The sequence below is a fragment of the Neopelma chrysocephalum genome, unplaced genomic scaffold (genome assembly GCF_003984885.1).
Source record: "Neopelma chrysocephalum unplaced genomic scaffold, ASM398488v2 Primary Assembly neopelma1_59, whole genome shotgun sequence".
In the NCBI taxonomy this organism is placed as follows: Eukaryota; Metazoa; Chordata; class Aves; order Passeriformes; family Pipridae; genus Neopelma; species Neopelma chrysocephalum.
In genome coordinates, this window is record NW_020897714.1 from 2474828 (window position 1) to 2498807 (window position 23980).

At 39.6% G+C, this 23980-nt stretch overlaps 1 protein-coding gene across 3 annotated transcripts in view; it reads right to left on the reverse strand.

Annotated features, from left to right (window-relative positions):
* The window catches only part of PTPRR (protein tyrosine phosphatase, receptor type R), a 154184-nt gene that overhangs the window by 55576 nt on the left and 74628 nt on the right, over positions 1–23980 (reverse strand). For all 3 annotated transcript variants that reach the window (XM_027679782.1, XM_027679784.1, XM_027679785.1), the window contains 4 exons: positions 23142–23255; positions 19766–19921; positions 12059–12169; positions 7520–7782 (listed from right to left, as the gene is read on the reverse strand). In XM_027679782.1, the coding sequence (XP_027535583.1) occupies positions 7520–7782; positions 12059–12169; positions 19766–19921; positions 23142–23255 (644 nt within the window). The remainder of the gene's footprint in view (positions 1–7519; positions 7783–12058; positions 12170–19765; positions 19922–23141; positions 23256–23980) is intronic.

Genomic DNA, 23980 nt, shown 5'->3' on the forward strand with positions numbered 1-23980 from the left:
ATGAATCCACATGCTAACACAGACGCCTCAGGCACTGAGCAGGAGACCCTCAAAGTAGGATCCCACCTCATGTTCCCTGTTACTCAGAGGTAGCTTCTCCCACCTCAGTAGGTGAGATTTTCAGCCCTTGCCCTTACCCTGTCACCCAGGGTGCAGGTGGCAGCAGTCAAGAGTGTGGCTTTCCAGCTAGTTGAGATGGTCTGAAGAGAAGGAAACCACAATGTAGGGCTGCAGGGAGACCCTGCACTGGAAAGAGAATTACTAAAAGGTCATAAGCAACTGCCCACAATCAGGACTGCTCCCCTCATGTCAGCTGCTACACCAGCTGTGCACTTCTTCAAGTGCAAGCTAAAGCTTGAAAAAAAATCACAGTGCCAGGAAACAATACCAGCACTGAATGACAGTGCTTGTGTATCAAGCCTTGCAGCCCCAGTTTGTTTTTAGCCTTTGACAACATGCGCACTTGAAAGCAATTCACTGCCACAATTTGGGAACAAGCATGTGCACAAACCATTCTTGTAGTCTGCATCCATTCCCCACTCTTTTGAAGGTAAAGCGAGCTTGGCAGTAGGGACACAAACTAATTTCTGCTAGGCAGCCTCAGTGCAGTAAGTGTTTCTGGGTGTATTGAACTTATAAGTAGATGCCCCATCCCTGGAAGTGTTCAAGGCCAGGTTGAATGGGACTTTGAGCAACCTGATCCAGTGGAAGGTGTCCCTGCCCATGGCAGGGGGGCTGGAACTAGATTTTCTTCAAGGTCCCTTCCAGACAAAACCATTTTATAGTTCTATGATTCTGTGATCTTACAGACCAGGACGGAATATAGCTGAGAAGTCTGCCAAATGAGAGAAATGTATTTTTAAGTCCTTGAGAAAGTGGTTTTTTTGTTTGTTTGTTTGCTTTGTAATTGTATTCTCTCACTCTTCTTAAATGATGTAGACAAATAGTAGCAGATAGGACTTTTGCTGTACCTCATGTTAAGATTCTCTGCGCTGCATCTCTTCAGATGGACACAACACTCAGCCATCCTCAATCCAGTGGTCAGGAGTACGGCTGGAGGAGGTTTATATGCCAGGTCCAAAGTGCTCTAATGAGTTGGTGCAAGAAACACACCAGAGCACAAAAGTTCCTGCCTCCCACCTCAAACTCAGTTTACCAGTCTCTGGTGCTTTGCAAATTCCTTCTGATCGGAAATCACCACAAAGCTGTTCTCCAGCTCATACTTTCATGTTCGCAAATAGCTGTGTTCAAATAATTACAATGACATTTTCCTGAAAACAATCCCTAGGATTTAAATTAAGAATGCAGAAAGCATATTCAGCACCACACAATAGGGCAAATTTATCCTCCAAATCTATGCAAAGCTAGTATATTTTAGCCAGGAAATTCAAGGCCCCTTCCTGTAAATATATTAAGTTCCCATGCTTGTGCAATAAACTACAAAACCTGGCATGTTTACAGAAATTACATAAATGGCTGGATCTATAGTTTAATAATTTGTGTGTCTATGTAGAATGACTAATAAAAGAGAATAGTTACCAATATTAACAGTGTGATTTTTCTTCCACCTCTAAACTTGAAGCCCAAACTATTCAAGATTTTCTTTGTAAAGGTATCAAATACAAGATGTTTCTGAGGAAGGATGCTGAAGTCAGACAGAGAACAATAATTGCTCTCATTATTGGGACTATATGTGTGTATACCTTGTGCTAATGTTTCAAACTTTTTCCTTTGGCGAGTGAGTTCTACAGACTCCTATGGCTTATCTGAATCTATCTTTTTAAATGATATAAAAAATACATTGCCTTTCCTTTCCATCAGAATATCTCTTTTTCTCATGTTATAAGGAAGCGGTCAGAGATGAGCATTTAGCAGCATTATAATGCACATTATTTTCACTTTTATTTCATTATACTTACAGTGAGCTGTACTCACTGCATGTCTAATGAATACTTCTTAGAACTTGAGAAAGAATTTAGGATCTTCAGGATGGTAAGAGAAATCTCACTGAGTACAGTCTATTAACTGAGGCATAGAGTTTTTACAGTATTGCTCTGCTTTGTGGGGAAAAGTAACATCTCACAATCAGAGTTCAAGCCAAAATTCACTCATCTGTTATGTTTGTAGGGAGCTACACTTGACTGATTTAGATGATTTTCCCCCTACTATTCTGATGTCTACTGATTTTCTCCAGAGTTGCAGACTTGGTTGCATAGTGTCTGTTGAACGAGGCCAGTGAGCAGCCCCCTCCCCTCCAGTTTTGCTCTTGCTGGCTCTTCCCTTTCACAGAGTAACATCTGTTTTCCTGTGTCACAGCTATGTCTCCATTGCACAATTATTTTATTTCACATTTAAAAAATATTTTATTATTTCACTTATCTGCCAGGTTTTTGCTCTATTTGCCAAGCTTCTTTCTATCAGTCTCCACTCTCTTGTATTTATTTGCAGAGAAAAAAATGAGCACAAAGCACATGTAAAATGTTACCTGCTCTGAAGGAGATCCTGTATGCCTATGTCATCCTGATATGTGATCATGAGGAGCTCTTCCTTTTAGATAGAAAAATTTTCTGATGAATATGTAATAGATTAAGAAAACACAGTGCTGTGATTTTTTCCACTGATTATTTAGATGTAATAGCCAGAGTTTTAGGTCTTTGTGGCTAGGATGGAATACAATGCTTGAGAAAAATTTCCAAAGCACTGTTTGTGGTTTTCAACACACAGTAGAAGAGATATTTTCCACATTTTCTTTTCTTCCATGTATTTTTGCATAGTAATAATTTGAACAAAACACCATATTGTGCACTAGTTAGTTGGAATACAGTTTTCCTAGTCAGAAATAATACTGGAACTAAAACTCATTGCAGCAAGGGCCAGAGGAAATGTAAATTCAGTTGTAATACTGTGTTGGTGTGGTAACATATTTATATACACCATGCTTGTCATTTAACAACTCACTGCTTGTACTAAGAATTTTCAATGCTTGATATGTCAGAATTAAATTTAAAATACCACATTCCACTTCACCAGATTCTGGTTTTGGCTGGAACCATTCATACCAAGATGAACTTTGGGTCGACAAACAGAATAAAAGGAAGCCTTACTCTGCTAAAGGAAAAAGTATATATTATTCATATAAACCTATAAAAGCCTAAGTAGAAAAATAAACACTGATGCAATATTCATGGATGTGCTCACAGAAGAGAAAAGGATCATTTACATCCTAAATTCAGGCATCGGCACCATGATATTGTGACAGTTCATCACTGAAGACACCTACAAGAGAACACTCACTCTCCTGCTCCTTTGGTCAGTAACAGAATGGTGTGGGTTGACAATGGAGAAGGCCTTTGCTGCAAAGGAGCAGCAGTTGTGAAAACACTAGAAGAGAGCAACTTCAAAGCATTCTGTACTGAACAATCCAGAGGATGCCAAGAGGCTGTGAAGACAGCTCTTCACTTGCCTGCCTCAGCATCAATCATTAATTGTAATAGAAAGGGGGCAGTGCCTCTTTGTTCTGACAGTCCTCTCACCTCCACACCTGTCAGTTCATCCTTCACTCTTGGCCACCACTCTTCCATCCCTTTCCCAACTGCAAACTGCACATGGGCACACATCCCTGATCAGCATCTAGGAAAATCATGGAATCAGAGAACAGTTTGTGTTAGAAGAGACCTATAAAGGTCATCTAGTCCCACTCCCTTGCCATGGGGTAGCGACAGCTTCGGTTAGGTTAGGTTGCTCAGAACCTCATTCAACCTGACCTCGAATGTTTCCAGGGATGGGGCATCCACACCTTTCTAGGAAACCTATAATCAACTTATATCTAATCTAAATCTACCTTCCTTCAGTTTGAAGCCATTACCCCTTGTCCTACTGCAACAGGTCCTCCTAAAAACTTTGTTTCCATCTTTCTTATAAGCCCCGTTTAAGTACTGAAAGGTCACAAAAGGACTCTATGAAGCCTTCTCTTTTCCAGGCTGAACAACCCTAACTCTCTGTCTATCTTCACAGGAGAGCTGTTCCAGCCCTCTGATCATTTTCGTGGCCCTCCTTGCTCCAAAAAGTCCACATCCTTCTTATGTTGGGGGCCCTGGAGCTCAATGCAGTACTCCAGGTGGAGTCTCATGAGAGTGGAGCAGAATCGGGAGCAGAATCGTCTCCTGAGGCCACTGGGACAGTTATCCTGACTACGTGATCACCTTCCCTCCTCCAAGAGCTACAGCCAAAGGATAAAAGCGCTGGCCGCCGCGCTGCCGGAGCGGGGGGTGCGGGGCAGCGCTGCCCGCCGGCTCTAGGTGTCACCCTCTCCGCGCCCGCGCTCACGCACAGCCGCATCCAGCAAGGCGTGTGTCTGTGTGGCATACAAATCATCTGCGGTATTCTACACATTTGATAGTGCAAACGCTGCATAATCTGCTGGGCGTCTGAGCATTATAGAAATAGCTGAGTAAGAGCCTTTCCAGATGTGCAGAAAAATATGTTCGTGGACTTGGCTCTAGTATTCAGAAGCACAATACATTTTAAGAAGCTGGACAAACTCCCAGAAACATTTTTATCCGTGCATAGTTGTCCACTAACAATTTGTTTGCCTCTGTACTGGCCAATGCTATTCCTATTAAAAATGGAAAGGTTCAGAGAGCCTGAGGCTGATGTGGCGCTTTGTGAAAATTCAGTTCCACTGTATTTTTGCATTTAGATCATAGAATCATATAATAGTTTGGGTTGGAAGGGACCTTTAAAGGTCACCTAGTCCCACTCCCCTGCCATGGGCAGGGACAGCTTCAACTAGATCAGGTTGCTCAGCGTCCTGTCCAACCTTACCTTGAATGCTTCCAGGGATGGGGCATCTAGCATCTCTTTGTGCAAACTGTTCCAGTGTTTCATCCTCATTGCAAAAAACTTCTTCCTTATATCTACTCTAAATCTACCCTCCTTCAGTTAAAAATCATCATCCCTTGACCTGTCAAGGGTATGCCTCTCAAAGCAGCACATAGTGTGCAGAGCAGGGAGAGCTTTAGAGGCAGGCATAGAATCATAGCATCTTAGAATAGTTTGGCCTGAAAGGGACTTTTTAAGGTCATCCAATCCAACACCTCCCTGCACTGAGCAGGGACATCTTCAATGAGATCAGATTGCATCATCTGACTTTTCTGTCTCCTGCTTCAGAAAGTTTGTCACAAACTTCCACCTAGATGGTAGGCACAGTGGTTGGCGCACTCACTGGTTTGCACCATGGACCATTGATTTCTATTCAAACAGATACAGGTCAGGATCATACTAGGCATTTCATGACTATGGATCACACTTAAGGAATCAAATCAGGGACCAAAGAAATCTCCATGCTAAGTTTTTCAAGGAGCCTGCATATCCACTCTAGCCTGCCAAGAGCTTCTTCCCCTGGTAGAAACCAAAATCAGGGTAGCAAAAATTATCGAATGAGTACCCTCAAGCTGTGGCTTTGGACAGGAAGGGACCTCCAGGGTTGATCCCACTCCATATTGACAGAAAAAGAGCTGTCAGTAGACTGTTTAGTGCATGGTTTGCTGCTTGCAGTGTGTAATGAGGATGGCTCAAGGTTGCCTAATGCAAGGTTTTTGTTGGGGCAGAAAGGTGGAGAGGAGTTTTAAATTGTCCACTTACGTGGTCATCAGATGACATCTGAGGCAAAATGTGTTGGTGCATTATTAATTTTTGCCTCCAATCCTTCTGAGTGTCAAAATATGTACAAATTTGTTCATAATACAGATTATAGTAAATAAATGAGAAATATATGCAATAATAGCTGCTTATGTAAGAGGAACTGAAGATTAACTATTCGCTAAAGTTCTCTCCCTCACATCCCCAGACCTTTGTATCACTGAGCTTGAAATAAACTTAAATCACAAATTTTTAGAAGTGGACTTGTGCTGATAAAGTCTGACTGCATTAAAAATGACAAAAGAACTGCACAATGGGATGTTATCACAATGACTTTCACTTTTCCACAGTGGTTGATTAGTGTTCTTTTACAGTAGAAACTAAAGTGCTCAGTTCTTTCAACTTCTTTTTCCTTAGTAATAACCTGAAATTCCTGGTTTATTTGACAAAATATCAGGTTTGTATCTCAGTTCTCCATTTTGACATACCTGACTCAGAACTTTGTCCTTCCAAAGGATGAAATTAGGTTTAGGAGTATTAAATGCAGAGTTCCTATCTGTGGGGGTGGAAATTAATATCTTAGATCAATAGTTTTTACTTGCTTTGTTTGTCCTTAAGTACAAACTATGTCTACAAATTCCTTTCCCCTAATCCCTCTGAACTACTTCATTTGCTGTGTTAGGTACTAAGCATTATAAACTAGCTAGGTGATCCTCCTGCTTGTGGGCTTTATTTTTAGGGTCTTGTGAAAAGAAAAGAACTATCAAAATATGTTTACTTGCTTCCTCCATTCCTTTTTTTTCCCTGCAGTGATATCACTAGATATTTTATGACAGCTCTGCCTTTCAGCATCTTTTGCTGATAGAAGAATCAGTCCCCCTCCCTGAGCTCTGTCTGTCATAAATCCATAGATAAAATCTCTGTCATGTATGGTTCAAGCTGAATCAGGGTTACAGCTCAGCTGAGAGTCTTTACAGATGAGTCCCTGCTTGGTCTCCACGTGGTGTCTGTTCTTTCGTTTATTGTCTGTGCCAGGGCAGAAGAGTTCAGTTGCGTGGCTGCATGCTACGTTAGTTATTCAGAGCACTGATACTTTATGAAAGTGGCCTGAAGCCATCAGACAAGAAATTATATAGGTTTCAAACAGAGGAGGGACAGATGTCAGTGTGCATCCTCCTGTGGGAAGAATAACTGGTTTTATAAAAAGAGCATTGGCCCAGTTTTTGAAAGGTACAATGAGTGGCAAGGTTGGGTGCCCAAGTATTTATGAGGAACTGCACACAAGGGTTGGTTTCATTATTAATCACTTCTTCCTCTTTTTTGTAAAGCCTGTAGACGTTGAACTGTATCCTGACTATCATGGAAGGCTGGACTTCAGAAGAAAAATTACCTGAAGGTGATAATGGAAACGCTGTATGAGATTGCTAAATGCACTCAGTGTAAATATTTCTTCTTTCCAAGTTTTCCATGTGCTAGGGACTCCCTGACAATGAGAACATCCTTTGCTGAGAATACATTACCACCCCTTGAGCCATCTGCCAGGATCTCCAGGATCAAAACAGGCAAAAATCAATGGAAAATGAAAAATTATTGAAGTAATCATTGGAAAGGGGAATAAACTAATTAGCAAAAAGAAAGTCACTAATGTAGTTAATCTCAGCCCAAACCTGCACCTTTTTGTATGACCTGAACCTCTGGTCATATGAAAAGGGAAGGAGAGAGAGAATACCCATGAGATAGATATTTACACACCACAATCCCACTTCTCAGATGTCCATAAGGCAAAGTCTCCCATTGACTGGCAGAAGAGAAACATGAATCACGAAGCATAAGTTTAAAAAAGCAGAATAAATCCTGAATGCACCAGGCACCATCCTACCTTTCCTGGAGCCCCACGGGTTTCATTCTGAAAGGAGATGGACTGGCACACAGGGGAGGTTTGAGCTCAGGAACACACTGGCCTTGAGGGTCCACCACAACACTGACAACCTCTGGAGCCTGTTGAGGCTGGACCATGTTGTTGGTGGCTTTATACTCGGACTGAGATGTCTGCAGGGGAAGGGGCGACAGGTGGATCTCCTGCTTCTTTTCCTTCTCTTGTCTCAGTGACAACTGGATCTTCTCCTTTAATCTGTACAGAACCTAGAGAAATAAAGAGGATACCCCAATTTCAATTGCCTAGTAAACAAGGCAAGGAAGGTATCACAAATGCTGGATAAGATTTCTATATGTGGCTTGCATTCCTAGAAGGTAAGTCACAAATTGTGTCACACAGCATTTTCCACAACCAGATAAATATTTTTATTATGTAAACTTCAGAGTGTACATGTGAGCAGTAGGGATTTTAACAGTTCTCACTCTGAGTCAGTAATTATTTGTAATATTAGCAGTTGTATTATGAAAGGGGCGAATAACATAGAATGGAAATTAGTCACAAAAGACACTGTGAAGAAGGAAGTAATGATAGAGTAAATGTAGAAAATTTTTTGAGCATTTTAACACAGGAGAGGCATTGGTACAAAATAAACTAGATGCTCATGACATATTCAGGTGCAAATCACTAATTATAGCAGCCTCAATTTGTTTTAAAGCAGATGTTCTTGAAAGCACTTACTCATCTGGCATGGAGCTGATGCTTGAACTTTACTAGGTCACTTTTGTAATGGTAGGCTGCTACTACTGTGAAATACTCTTCAGGATAAGGATATGTCCCAATATCCTCAGAGAAATGCTACCTATTCTGGAATAAAGCTGAAGCGATGACTGGTCTATGAAGTTATTTAAGCATCTGTTCAGAAAAGCCTGCTTTATAATTACCTAGAACATACTGTAATACCAGGATTCTCTGTCCAACTATTGCTTATGACCATAGATGTCAGACATCTGCATTAAAAGCTTTTCAGAAGTTGTACTGATCTTCTTCCATCAAACTCCACAATGACATTGCTGAACACTGGCTGGGAGAGGGCTGGCAGGTAGCATGTGCTTGGTAATGTCACTCCAGAGGAACCCATGTTACACCTGTTTAATGCATCTTATCTCTTTGGAGGACAATTGCAAAAATGATTTCTGAGCTGTAGTTGTGCCATTTTCAATATGTACCTTACAATCTATGATACTTATGAGAATTACTATCATAAATACTGCACGAGAAGGTGGAAGGCACTTACACAGTTTTTTGAAGATGTCTGCAGATATCCTTATACTTTTCACTCTGCTTTATCTGTTCCTGTAAAGCATTTGACTTGAATTCTTGAATAATGACAAAGTCTAGACCAAAGCATTTTTTCCTCTGCAAGTCAGAAGCTCTTTGACAGCTGTTGCTCCACTACTGCACATAAAGATCTATCAATCCATAGCTTACCAATGAAGACTGGATATATCTGATGGGTTTGTTTGTTCAAGGATTAGCATTAGAGTTTTAGCTGGGAACTGACCTAATGTCATTAGCAATACACCCATTAAACAAGACTTAGCTAAGTAAACCATCTGTTCATTCAGAAGAGTTTAGAATTGCATGTATAAGATCTCTTTGCCACTATTTTGCAGAAAAAGCAGCCCTATTGTGAAGTAAGGGCACAGGTATCGGTAAAGATAAAATGAGGGCTTGAAATATTTTTACTCTCTTTTACTCCGCTGATTGCTTTGGTTTAATTTGTTTCTAGTAATCCGCAGATAAACAGCTCAGATATTCACAGCTGTGACAATGCTCACCATACCTTCTTGTCACTGATATGTTTTGACATAGTTTCACTCCTTGGAGACCCAAGGAATTGTGGTTTTGACTTCCAAAATATGGACAAGTATTATTTCACATCCTTTTTAATAATCTATTATTAGACCCTAGGTAAAAAAGGCAGCTTGAGAGTAACAGAAGTTGAAAAAAATCCAAAGAACCACATTTGATCTAAGTGCTAACACACTTTCCTCAGAAAGCGTGACAGGGCTATCATCACTTAAAGTACTTCCTACTCCACACTTTAAAGGACCTTTCCAAGTCATCTACAGATGCAGGATAAGCTTTCTGCTTTTGGACCCTTTAAACTACAGATAACCACCTATGGACAAATAGGTGCCTATCCTGTAACTCCAATGAAGAGGCCACATTTTGGCAGTCTCATATGGTTGCTAGAGCCAAAGCTACTCAGGATGAGCCAAATGCCTTATAATGTGATAGATTGCAATGCCTGAATTTGAAATACTGAATTACTACTTTTCATAATCTGCCACTCTGACACACACTAAGTGGGATGAAAAACAATGTGAGATGTTTCTTAGCTTTACAGATTGTACATACTCCACGAATCAGCAGGTACCAGCAAAATCTGAGACACTGTCCATTTACACAATCTAAACAGTAGCACACATAAAAAAGATACAGGTTGGACTTGGGAGGCAACAGAAGAGTGAATGCCTGCAGAAAAGACCACAGCATCATAGTAATTCTATCTGGAAGGGAGTTCAAGGAGTCTACTAGTATTTACCTCTGCCTTAAATTCAAATCAGCTACACCCAAACTATTTCTGACAGATGATTTCTTAATGGCTGAAAACTCCCAAGCTTCCCCAAGCAATGCAACTCAGGGTCTAGTGACACATGCAATAACAAAAATCTCTTTAATGAGTCAGCAAAATCACCCTGTGAAAAATTTGCTCCTTTTCCAGGCCCCAATGGAGAAAGTATTATATTGTTCCTTATCCAAGCCTTTGAAATCTTTCTGTGTTTGGGAACTGTCATGTTTCTGCTTGCTCTTCTTTTCCCTCTAATAAATAAACCAAATAATTTCATGTCTTCTGTGTCTCTAATCACTCTTGCATCTCTTTCCTCCTATAATTGCCTGACATTTCTCACAAGTGTGGTAGAGAGAGACCACAGAGAATAAGACACAATACTACAACCAAATTATTACCAGAGCCAAGTTGAATTCAGATCTTAGAGATCATATTCTCATTCATACATCCCAGGGCAAGAAGTGTATTTTTTGCAACACTGTTATGTTACTCATTTACCTAAGTGTATGTTCTCTGGTACTGAAACCTTTCCTAAAGAACATATTTCCTACCACATATTTCCTACCATATTTCCTTTGCCACATATTTCCTATGTTGTATTGATGCACATGATTAGAGCTCTTGTCCTTGCCAAGCATCATTCTTTGTCCTTCCCATCTTTCCTCCGGCACCTTAGTAATATTTGAAGTTCTGATATTGTCCTACACAATGCTTACAATTCCCAATACTGTCTGTGCATTCCAGATCATTAATGAAAATACTGTGTAGCATCAGGACAAGGACAGGTAGCATTTTCTATACCCTTCCAGTCAAACAGTCAGTAATGACCAAAATATCTCTTTTCCAAAGGAAAAAGTTAGTACTTTTGGAGTTATCCTTCTATTTTTGAGTGAGATGGCATGGAGAAATGGAGATGACAAGGAAGTAAAAATTATATAAAGCAACAATTTTCTGTGGTAAAATAAGTGCTTTTCAAATCTTAGTGAGACTTTAAAAGATGAAATAAGATTTTGTTATAAATGTGATCATTTTTTAATACCTTCAGTTTAAGCATTCTTTCCGTCTTGAGGTTGTAAGTGGGAAATCCATTGAATTTAAAGAAAATTAAGTGTGTTCAAATATATCAAAAGACTTGAAGATACTATGTGTTTATAAATGCTGATAATTGTCAGAGAATTCAGTAAACACTTTTATTTATGCACCACAGAAGAATTACATAATTCAGAGAAGGAAAACATGTAAGATACAACACTGGATAAAATGCAAAAATTACCCTATGAAGGTCAGTGGTGGTGTAGTGTTGTTTATCTTCTGTGCGACCATTGCACATCTCATACTCAACATATTAGAAGTATGTCTAATGCTCAGAAACCCGGCTACTGAACTCATACAATGTGAATGGCAAAGTTGCTCAAAAATATGATTACTCCTTCATGTACTTACTAGTCATTTCAGTGTAAAATTTGTATATTTGATACATAAATATTGACATATACTCTAACAACTGTGCACTGATAATTTTGTATCAATGTGATGTTGCTTTTACTATCCTATAAAACTGAAATATAGGCAGGTAAGACCTCAGGGATCTTGGGACCCTCAGTAAGAAGCTTGAGAAGTCATCACTCCTGTTTGTACAGTTACTCTGCAGATTTAAGAGCCTGTTATTTATTTCTTCAGCTTCCTTCTAGTTACATTCTTCAATTGGATTTAAAATACATAAAGAAATGTGGTTCTTCAAACTTTAATTTCCCAGCACTATGAGAGAGACCAACTCTTACCTTGTAGCTGAGTTTTTAATAGCTTTGAGAAAACACCTCTGCTGCAAAGAATGTGTGACCCTGTCCTTCAGACTGAGAAAACCATGATGCAAAACCCAGGAAAAAGACAGTAAAAAGGAAACTTACCATTAAACAAGTCACTAGAATGACAAAGATGCTGAGAAATATGACAACTGCATAAAATCCTTCTTTGCTCCAGATTTTGTCTGCTTCATGCTGGTCTTGCAAAACATTTTTCTTTTTTTAAGCAAAGAAGGAGAGAGAGAAATAAGTTACACTGTAGCATGTGCAGATTAAATGCTCTCATTGGGCATTAATCACCCCCTCAGCTTTGTCACTGTTCACATTCCACCATATATGGCACTCACTCTGAATGCTGCTATTTGCACACTCACCCTGGCCATGCACCCTGCCTGCTCCCTGTCTGTCGGAGTGGGTGCGACACAGGGCTTCCAACAGTACACAGAGGATCTAAGATTCTATGTGGCTGCCGAGATAATCCTCCAGCAGGAGTCACAGGCTGGTAGAAGGTAAGCACACAAGACCCACCGTCTTTCTTAGAAATTACCTGGTCACTAGATAAAACATCAGTGCTCCCATCTGGGCTTTGGGAAGCTCTCGCCCTGCCTCTGTCTTCCCAATGTTTACCTCCAGCCCCAGCACTCTCATGCCACCTTCCCACTGCTTACACCTGACACAGGAGCAAAGGGCAGATGACTGGCTCATTTGCCTTCATGAGCCAGGAAGCCCTGACACTGTCACCTCTAGATTACACACACACACACACCTATGTAAAAAATACTGATTTTTATGAAAATAATATCATTATCTATCTATAATTCTGATTATGCTTAATCTCATTATCTTTGGTTTCTTGCTGATAGTACATTTCTGAAACAGCTGTGCACACTAAAATTTCCAGAAATCCTGGGGAACTCCTGGGGATTATGAAATAATTATAATTGTAACAGCATTTATTTTTGCCAGTGTGGAGATTTGGTTGGACTATTAAATTACCAGAATTTCACTATGTTTTCAAATATACCCTCAGTCTAACTGCAATAGACTATTTAGAATAAAATATGCTGTCTTGTGTTTCTGTGAGCACAGTTCAGTAGACATTGTGCTCCCAATTTTCAGCTGATTGCTTTTTTTTCTTAATTAAGTATTTTCAGTAAATTCTCAGACTGAGTAAAAACAACTTCTTAAATTCTGGTTTCCACTGTAAATATTCAAGGTCTTGGTGTTTCCTTTTCACAGAAATTCCCTAATGGCTTTAATCAAACTTCTTGTTTAACTAGTGAGTTGTCTTCCCATCCCAAGGTGGCCTTTTTTCCTCTCTGGGGACATTGTGTAAGAACTGGTAGTTTTTCACAGAAAAGAGTTCTTCTGTTTAAAGGTGAGTGGCTGCTCAGTAACTGCAAGGACCCTCTAGCACTTACATGGATTCTTCATGCTCCAGTGTCTGCTTAGCCACTGATTAGCCTACTCTTTTGGGCAGTTAATATATCAAGCAAACTCTTTGTCTTCATCAGCCTCCCAAACACAGAAAGTCGTGATGATGACAAATTAATGTGGAAAAGCTTCCTGAGGAGCAGGAGATAATGGCTTGAGGAAGAGAGGACAAGCTGACAAAAGTCTGCTGGATGCTGGATCCCAGTATAGTTTTCATGGTTCTCCTTTCGGCATGGATTTGTGCCCTGCTTGCTTTGAAAAGGCTCAAGACAATGCAGATGGAAGACAATCCACAGGTCATACTGCCACAAAATGCAAACATTTAGAGAGGAATTTGGTAGCATGGCTAATTTACAGAGACTTGCCTGCTTTAGAACTGAAAGCATAATAAGGAAAGAGTTTTCTTTGGAAGTCATAGCCCTGGGGACCAGAATGGAAATCCTTCATCTCATTCTGAGCAACTACAGAAACCAACCTTGTGAAATTAGTATATTTATGTGTGTATAATCATGCAGTGTTTCATGGTCTGGGCTTTAAAGTATTGCAAGTATTAACAGTTTGAAAAGATTTATAAGTGTCAGTCTGATGTTTAACGAGCAACTTAAAAACCAGGGCTTTCAAAGAGAAGCTGGAAATCTTGCCAAATATTTCTGCAAAAATTGTTCCTAGACATATTTAAACATTGCTGCCACTGTAGCGGGGTGCAGCTCTCCATGCAATCTGCTACCTCAGCACAACAAGGTTATTCTAATGCACTCATGGCACAGGACTTGGGTCCCAATACTGGCTCAGAGCCCAGATCTGCAGCTGCTTTGCATTCAGAACCGCTCCTGTTGGGCTCCATGGGAATCCAATGGCAGCAGCAGCAGCTGCAGCTGTGGCCCATTAGCTATAAACCCAGTATTTGACCCTGAGTGAGTTACCTGATGGCTTTCCGGTGTTTCATATCTCTCAGAAGGAAATCTAGATAAAAAGCAGGAGCTGAAGGAGAATTGGCCATGCTGACCAATTGTAAGCCAGTAAATGCTGAGTTTTTAAACCTCTTTGCTGAAAGGACAAATACACTAAGAAGTAAATGAAGAGCTAATAGGATTTTTAGTCTCAGTGGGTGAGAAACTTAAAAAAACTTTAATTCATTAGTGTCACAACACTTTTAAAATATTTAATAATGGACTTTGTATACATAATTGAGTCTAAGAGAATGAATCTCTACAATGTTTATCTAATGCTATGTGTGTTCAGGATATGTCTTTCCCTCATTTGTCTTTCTAACAATAATATTCAAAGAATATTAACAAATTCTATAGAAAAGGTAAAAAATGTACAACCCAACTTACACTTACTTGACACACCATTTTGAAATACTTTAGTAGTACCTTCACCTAATAAGGGAAATCTCTCCCCTGGATCTAACTGGTGGACAGCAGAATCATTGCTTAAGCTGCTTCCTAGTCACTGAAGAAGCTGTGACCTCCCGTAACTCATGCCCATGACATGCCTTCTGACACATCAGTGCTGGTCATTCAGAACTTTGTTCCTTCGTCTGGGAAAACTGATAAGAGGGACAGCAATGGCCATGCTCACTACGAATTGCTGACACCCAGGAAAAAAGCTTGCAGGATGGTCAAATGCTAGACGAAAAAGAGAGGATTCTTGTCCACAACCACAGGCAATAAGCCTCCTGCAGGAAGATGTGCTGTGTCTCAATTAACTGATGTTACTCCACATTTCTCTCCCTCAGCTGGAAACCTTTCCTGTCTCAGTAATCTACCAAGACTTTCAGACAGTTTTTGAGGAGTGGGAATGTACCACTACAGGGTGGAGGATATACTCAAACTAATCTGCAAAAATCTACAGCTGGTAAAGGTGGGGGAATATCAGAGAAGGTGGAGTGGCAGGGCAATTCCAGTAGCTCAGGCAGCATCAGGTCCTAGAGCAAACTGGGGTACAGGAGGAAGGCATCATTCCCTAGAGTTTGATTCCATTCCCTAAGGAGTCTTCACAATCAGGTGAGTTTTCAGGCAGAATTAGCCAGGTTAACTTAAACTGTTTAAATTCAGCATAATTCGAGGTGCAGAAAAATCAACGTATTCTTAACAATGCCATTCAATCAGTAACCTTACTGAAGTTAATGAAGAGTGCCTGCACACAAAGGTATCTGCTTTGCTCTGAACTGGAACAAATGTGTTTAGAAAAAAACATTTTTTTAAACTTTTTTTTTTTTAAAGACATTAAAAATCCACTCTGGCCTTTCTGGGTTTACTATAGAAAAATAGTGGAGTATTTCTATAAGCAAATAAAATGAGCAGCCAGCTTTTAATAATAACAAGTGAGATATTGACCTGTAGTAATCACTGTGAAATCTGTGACTGAAAGATCTTGCTGTGGTATCAAGACCTGCCAGGAAAGATAAATCTTCACTGGAATATAGGTGAATTTGCAAATTGAGTCAGTTAACCCCAATTAGTTCCTTGGGCTGAAACACTAATGAGACCACAGCAAGCTGTAATTCTGAGCTCAGAGGAAAGCTTACAGGGAGCTGGGGATCCAACGCAAGATCAAAAAGGGTCCATGGAAGTTCACAGTAACTTTGTTTTTTCTGCTAAGGCAAGTTAGGAAAGGCTACCAAGAAATCACTTCCACCCCCAGTGAAAACATGCAGGAATGCTCAGGCTCACAGGACACTGGATAATAGCCACTTAACCATGCTTCCCATGACAAGCCTCCCCCAAGACTCTACCTTAGGCACATGTGTAATGAAGTGCTGTGATTTTACATCCAGGCTGGCAGGCCTACAGGGCTCCTGTCCCTGTTGGGGTGTTCTGGGTGCAGCTGTGCAGGTGTAACACTACATCTGCCTTGCCTGATCATAGGAGCATGACCCTGTGCTCTGTTTTGTTCTCAGTGCCTCTGTCAGTTCAGGCTGTTGTAATTTCTAAGATACCGCTTTTGATCACTTGTCCTTATAGTTTCTGTATGCTTTAAGTGCATGATTGCTTCCTTTGATTTCTTCTCTAATAAGTTAATATCACACACTTCAAAGGCAACCAACAGAAGCTTTGTGCAAGGAGACTGTAATGATACATTTTGGGATTGCATAATTTTGGAATGAACTCTGGAATTTCTCCTTCAGTGACACATGTCCAGCTGGCAGATAGCTTAACTCTCAAAAGATGTAACCCCTATTTTACTTACTGTAACTTCAGTTACTTTTGTCATTTAAAACCACTTCAAGTTCTCTTCCATTCTAGTAAGCTCTGAAATCCAGTAGTATTTTCTTTTTTTCTCTGAGCAAATTTAAAGACATTAAGATGTCAGGATTCCCACAACATAATAACACGGACTGCCTGAGTCATTGAATTTAGTGTTATTTGGTACTTTGTTCTAGAGAAGTCTGCTCCTGAACCTGTACATACCATGGAACTGAACGCAATCCTAAATCCCACTTCAGACACAAACTTATAACCATAACAAAAGAGCAAATGCTACCACTACAATAAGCCACTGGAAGAGCAAGGACATATGAAAGGTATTGACATTGCCCTGGACCCTGAAATGGCAACGATTCCTTTAAATTTTCACATTCCCACAGGTACATATCTCATTCTACACCAGGCAGCAAAGTACTCTAGTGGTTCCTACAGCAAAAACATATAGGGGAAGTGCTCTTTCAGCTACTGCAGAATAAGACACTGGGTTATAAATTTTTAGGCAGGCAATTTAATTGAAAATAGATCAATCAGTGATCAATGTATCAGCAGATGTGAACTAGCAAATTATTTCTGTAATGAATGGAAATGTAGTTCCAGCTACCTACATCCACTGAGACTTTTGCTGCTTATGGTATCGCATGGGCTGAGACTTTGAGCAGAGAACATCAGTTTCCCACATGGGTTTTCCTATGCAATCTCGGTAATATTTCTTCAGACAGGCTAATCTCCCCCATCATTAACCCTCTACAGCTTGGGGTCTAGTTTAAGTTAAACCTTGTTAAAAAGAGTGAACCAAGCAATCTCAGGAGAGGTATCTTAGAAATGGGATGAACTGCCTGTGGAACATCTCTCTTTTTTTCTGTTTACTGTAGAGAGAGAGAGCCAGCAGATTTTCAAGCTTTAGATAGCTCATACTGAATACACAGCTGAAAAAGGAGAAAAATTTCAGCCCTAACACCTCTGTGTCAGCCACCCACCTAGAAAGATGAGGGTACTGTTTCTATTCTGCACAGATACACTGATAGTGCATATACAATACTGGCTGTGAAGCACTCAGACTTTTGGGGGCAGAGTGTACAATTTATTAGTTCATGATTTAATTAGGATTGATACCTCAGAAATATACACATACAATGGGAAAAAGAATGCGTCAAAGCTATGTAAAGCTTTGTATAACTATATCTTCCTTCAAAGTTTTGCCTGTTTTGGTTTGCTGTTACTTTGTTTGGTGCAATTTGTTCTTAAGAGCACGTTGCGAGAAGAGAAAATAAGTAAGTAGTAGCTGACCAAGTAAAGATTGTATGTCGCTGCCTTTTAGTTGTTATTTTCTGTGAAGTCTTACACACGTAAACTATTGAGATCCAAAAGGAATATCCGTTAGTGCAAAGCTGCATGATTTTTCAGGATCGGTGCCTTAGCTGTATAATCTACTATCAATTGAAATATTAAAAGAATCTCCTGTTTCTCCAACAGTATTAGAAGGAGCTAGAGTCTGCACAACTTTGATTCTAATAATCCTTTTCTAAATGACTCCATCTGCTTGTCTACATTTTTTTCCAGAGAAAATTCAAATATCTGAACACTTCAGCTCTTTGAACTATAGCTAAGTCAAGGCGAGATCTTGAGTTCAGTGCTGGTTTTTTTCCAGCATCTCTTCATATCTTGATGACATTTCTCCATTCATCTATTATTCATATATGTTCTTGCCCCACGTCTACCTGAAGTGTTATTTGTAACTGAAGTACTTGGAACAGATACTTGCATCTATCCCAACTGTCGGACTCATATGCTTCAATTACAAAGGAAATTCTGTTCTAAAGGAAGCTTAGCTCAGGTTGCTGATGGGTGATATAAGACTTGATTTACATTTGGACAGCACTACTTTGCTTTGTTTTGTATTAGAACAGCTAACATTTGAGAATCTGCTAATTTTTATAGTGGCAGGTTGCTGTAGTAGAATGTGAACTGGCCTTGGTTTTGTATTCTAGATTCTTAGAGTTAGAATACTTAAAATCAGCAAAACAATTTCTAATCAGTGGAAATACAGGTGGGCATAACAGCCAGTACTGATTCAGCAGTGGCTCAAACATGGGTCTGGATGCAAAAAAACCCAGGAACTCTTTATCCATACAGGGAAACACAGCTCATCAGAGTATTTAATTTTTTTCCTCCACTCTTTTGGACATAGACATCTACTCTGTCAAAATGGGAGTTTCCACTGAAAATGATGATTCTTGATAACATGATTGAAGCTGCTTGGCCCCCACACTGAATTCTGAAGGTCTTTATATGTAGGTAAGGGCTTCTAATAAGACATTAAATAAAATGCAATGTGATTTGACCATCTCTGTGAGCTCAGTGTTTTCCTTTCCTAAAGGACTTTGCTTTTTTTCATTTGTTGTGCATACCTTAAATGGTCAGCTCAGAGTTAATGTCCATCTCACTAATAATGTCTCAGACACAGTGGAGATGACGATGCAGTCTCTGCTTTGAAATAGATTTTTTTCCCAAAAAATTGATGAAGTCATAAAAATAATAGCTACAAGTTTTTTTGCCCTCTTTTTGGAGCAGGTACAGAAAATAAATCCCTCACCTCTCCTGAAAATAGAAAGAAGCATGGGTATAATGTAAAAATGCAGTTTTTCAAAATAATTTCAGACACAAGTTACATGGGTAGTAATGGTCACACCTAATATCTGCATTCCATTTATCACTCTACTGAAATTGTTATACCTGCTGACTCACACTAATAGAATGAAAGTTCTTATTCCCACTTCCTTTCAGGCAATTGATGAATGCTTAGGATCTCAACTCTGACTTCAATGGTAGCTGAGCTGTGGGAGGAGGACCTGGACGTTAAAGAGTAAATAGCCTCATGAAGCACCACAAAAGTAATTTAACAGGGCTAGTTGGATGGAGCTCTGAGCAATCTGGTCTAGTGAAAGGTGTCCCAGATCATGGCAGAGTGGTTGGAACTAGATGGTCTTTAAAGTAATTTCCAACCCAAACTATTCTATGGTTCTATGATAATTGCCTTATAGTAGTGATGCTATCTTAGCCTACCCATTTTCTGCTTCATGCTTGAGAATCTTAGCCTGAAAACTACCAGGGATGAAATAACTGCCTAATCTGTATCAAAGTGCAGGTTAGAAAATTGATAACCAACCTCAGGGGAGACCTCTGTTATTCCAAACTGAGATAAACTCTGTTGCAAAATATTGATATTAAGGGAACGCAGCACTTCTTCAGATGGGAGCGCCTCAGAAATTCCTGGCTTCCTGTGCAGTGGGGACACAAACAGTTCTACACAGTTCTTCTTTCCCTAGGAAAAAAAAAACAAAAGCAAAACCACAGGAAGGGTCTGATATTAGATAATCTCTTCTGACTGTAGATTGCAAGTATAATTCCAAAAACAAAAGTATGAGATACAAGGGCTGCAACCTGCTTTGTGAGGAGACCATATCTTTTCCTTGTCTCTGTAAATCCCAGGTGACAGTGCAAGAAAATGCAAATACTATATGTGGGCACATATGCTTTCTCTTGATCGCTATTGACAAGGTAGACTCTTCCTGGGTCTAGTACCATTAAACAAGACAGGTCTATGTAACATGATGATGGGAGAAGCCATGGGATGGGGTCAAGGGCAATGTGCCACCACGGATTTTAACAGACAGTTGACCTGAGCTGAGCTGAAACAGGAATGCTTAGGATATGCTGTGATATTTGGACATTGCTTTCTAACCCCTTTTCAACACATTGCAGATACATACCACAACAAAGTATAAAGTCCTTTTAGTCGACTGCAGTACAAGTCTTAAAAATGGCACAACAAAATGAAAGGACCAGGAAAGCTTTTTTTACACTTAATGGGTAAGCTGAGAATGTCCACTCTCCCATCTATTAACTCTTGTCCAGATGTCTTTGATGCAGTCCTGGCAGCCTAAGAGGTTCTGTATTAGAAATGTCAGTGATACTCACTCTGTTGCAAGGGAGCAAAGACTACCAGAGAGTTTCTCTTGTTGTAATAGACTGGAACAGCATCTGAGACCAGTGCTCCAGACAGCATTGATGCCCAAAGAGGTTTTGGGAACCCTGGTTCCCCAGGGCTATGGCCGGCATAGCTGACACCATTATGTAGACTCCAGACCTGGGGGATTCCACACACATGAGGTAGGCATGGAGCTGCTACCTGCATTGGTGCCTGTGCAGGCAGGAACCTCATGGTCTGGTTATTTGCTATTCATCCTTATGGGATGGGAGAGATCAGTTCAAACTGGGATAATACTGATTTCCCCTGCCTCCTTCCTATCACTTTGAATGTGCATCATTATCTCTACTGAAGTGAAGAAAAAGACATCTTTCCCTATTCTTAAAATACCTAGCTTTGCATTGAGAAGTAGAGCTGCACAGAAAGGGACTCTTTCAAACATGTTTGCCCTAAATCTCTGTGCGCTCACATGTGCTGCTGGTCCATCTGCTCAATAAGATTGGTAAGGGCACTGGCTACTGGTGGGAGTTGAAGAAACTGATTTGAGGCTGTGGTTCTACTCAGTCTCTGACAGGGGTAGGTGACTGGTGCTGGGTGCTGGGTGCTGAGTGCAGGTGGCAGGCATCAGGCAAGGCTTGGTAGGGATGCAGCATTCCCAGTATTTTGTGTATCCTCTGTTTAGGAGTTCCACTGCCCATTAAAGGGCCTTTATGGGAGAAGGATTTACTGGAAAGGTTAAGGAGACACTGGAAATACCCAGTTAATACTTCCTGGCACACTAGGTGTTGTTACATGCAAGAGGTTAGCAGGCTCTCTGCTCTCCCCGTGCCCAACCACATCCTGGCTCCAGACTCCTGATCACTTCTGAGAGCTGCTCACTTGGCTGGGAGTCAGCTTACCTCACTTCAGTTGTCTAAATTACCTTCAAAGTCAGTGGAGAGAGATTGGCATCTCTAGAGAATGATTTAATCCATCCTAAAACAATTGGATGGATCTCAATGCCTCTCTTTCTCCTATTACCCTTCTCTATATTGCTTTTACAGGGAGCCTAGATGAGTAGCTTAAACTACACATAAATGAGGTGAGATGAATTTTGATGTGCTCTGCTTGATTGCTAGCACCCTTCATGAGAGGAACTGTTTCATGTTAGAAGGATGAAAAGTGGTAATAATGTCTTCTAATATATATTTTTCTTCCTTGTGAATTTTGAATTGTGTGTGATTTTTAGAGCAAACAGGGAAAAGTTTGCTTGCTTTTTTATATCACTGAAACATTAACTCACAGTAGACCTTTACAGGTGTTGAGAAGACTACTTAAATAATAGTACTTACTGTATTTCGGGCTATATGCAGGTGCAAAATGACATTACCTCTTCCCTTAGATCACAAACGAGAGAAGAAAGCAAAAAGCAATGGAGCCAGTAGGAAAATAAACTACATATTTCTTCTGTTTAGTTACATAATTTCCAAAGAGCATAGTAAGAAAGCTGCTAGATGACTCAGTACGTTGAAATACTCCAGAAATATCCCAGACTCCAGAACATTTTTTATTTAATTGTGCTTTTCTTTAAATATGTCTTTAAACCTCTCATTCTGGTCAATGGGGACAAAGGAAATTTAGCATCACTTGTCACGAATGAGTGACATCCTGATGAACATGAAAAGGGCTGCATCGCATTCCTATTGATCTTTTTTACTGTATTTTTTGTGAGATCCTTTCTCACAGAGACATTATTTGAAGGAGTTTTATAATCCTTTTTGATGCATACAATCCTATCAAGTTTTAAAGGCAGGAAATACTTTCATGCTGAACTTGTCAGTTTTCTTCTCTAATATTCAACCTGTGTACAAAATAAAATAACTCTTCTTCCCTTTGCAAAATGAATTGAAGGCTAGCAATACACACATGATGTTGGGTTCTCTTGCCTCATGGTAAAACCGTCATAAAAAGACAACAGTGTTAAGAATACATACACAGAAAACCATAAAATGACAATAAATTTAAAATAGTCTTTGTTGCTAGAAGCAAATTTATAGCTATCTTTTGCAAATAGGATACTATAGTCTACAAGATCATTTCGGAGCATAGCTTATTACAGCAGAATAACAAAGCATGAATATTAATATTGTGAGAAGACATTTAATTTGCTAATGGAAAGTCTGAGGTCAAATTGTGAAGATGCCTTTGAAAGAAAGAATCACATGTATTTTTTAAGCAATATTCAACCTTTGAGAAACAAAACATGGATAAGTGTCTCTTAATGAACGTGATGTAGAACTGCATTAGAATGAAAACTAAGGGATATGCAATCTGCTTATGAATAGGATACAAAAGAGACTTATCTGACTACAGCTAAGAATAGTTTCTTTTCAAAAGAAAATTTAAATAATTTTGTAATGGAGATATATTTTTCTGTAGTGCAGTTTGAAAAAATGGGAAAAAAAGTATTTTTCTGTCCTATTTGATTGCACTTTTCCACATTGACAGGAAAATAAATATAAGAGAATTTAAATAAACAGGTGCATTTTATCATACACAGTCCTTTGGTACTTACAATGAGCCTGTTGATATGAACTTGCTGAGGTAACAGTCCCAGTGCTGCTGCCACTCCTTGGCGAAATATCCGAAGCAATGTGATATTCAGCTTGTTTACATCCATTTGCAAGGTCTGAAAAACAAAACCAGTTCAAATGAACACCTTGCTCAAGACATTTAGTTCTCAAGAAGACTGATCTCTGGGACTCTCCACTAATTGTCTTTTTTTTTTCCCCCAGAACAATAATCTGTGCAATCTACTTGCATCACAATATACAATAAGTCCAAAGATAAATTTAGGTACCTTAAATGCTGCTCATTAGCAAAGTACCACCTTTCCTCAACTACACTCAAAATAGGTTCCAGAGGTTTTTGGCCAAATTCCTTGGACAAGTCACAGTGTTTAAGATATCACAATTACTACCTTAAAAACAAAAGCCAAGCATTAAACACAAGGCACTTTTAAAGAATGAGGTGTTGGATTTGCACAATGAAGAATCACTTTGAATACTATATCAGCATTTCTCCCTGAAGGTGAAGAATGAGTCAGACATAGTGAAATTATACAACTTTAATTTTGATTAGTGGTTTCTGAAATCAAAAAAAGAAACATTCTGGATACATTACCCATGCTTGAATTTCCTAAAACTTCCTTCTGTGAGTCAGAGGACACTACGATTCCCAGCAGAGGCAAACTATATCACTGAAGCATTTTCTTTCTGTGTTAGAATTATAGTGAAATTTAAAAGTTTCCTCAAGTTCAGATCCTTCTTGTGAAGTCAGTGTAATTTTACGCAGGAAATAATTTAGGTTCAAATCTCTGGTTTCAAAGAAGACCCAGATATAGAGTCTTCACAT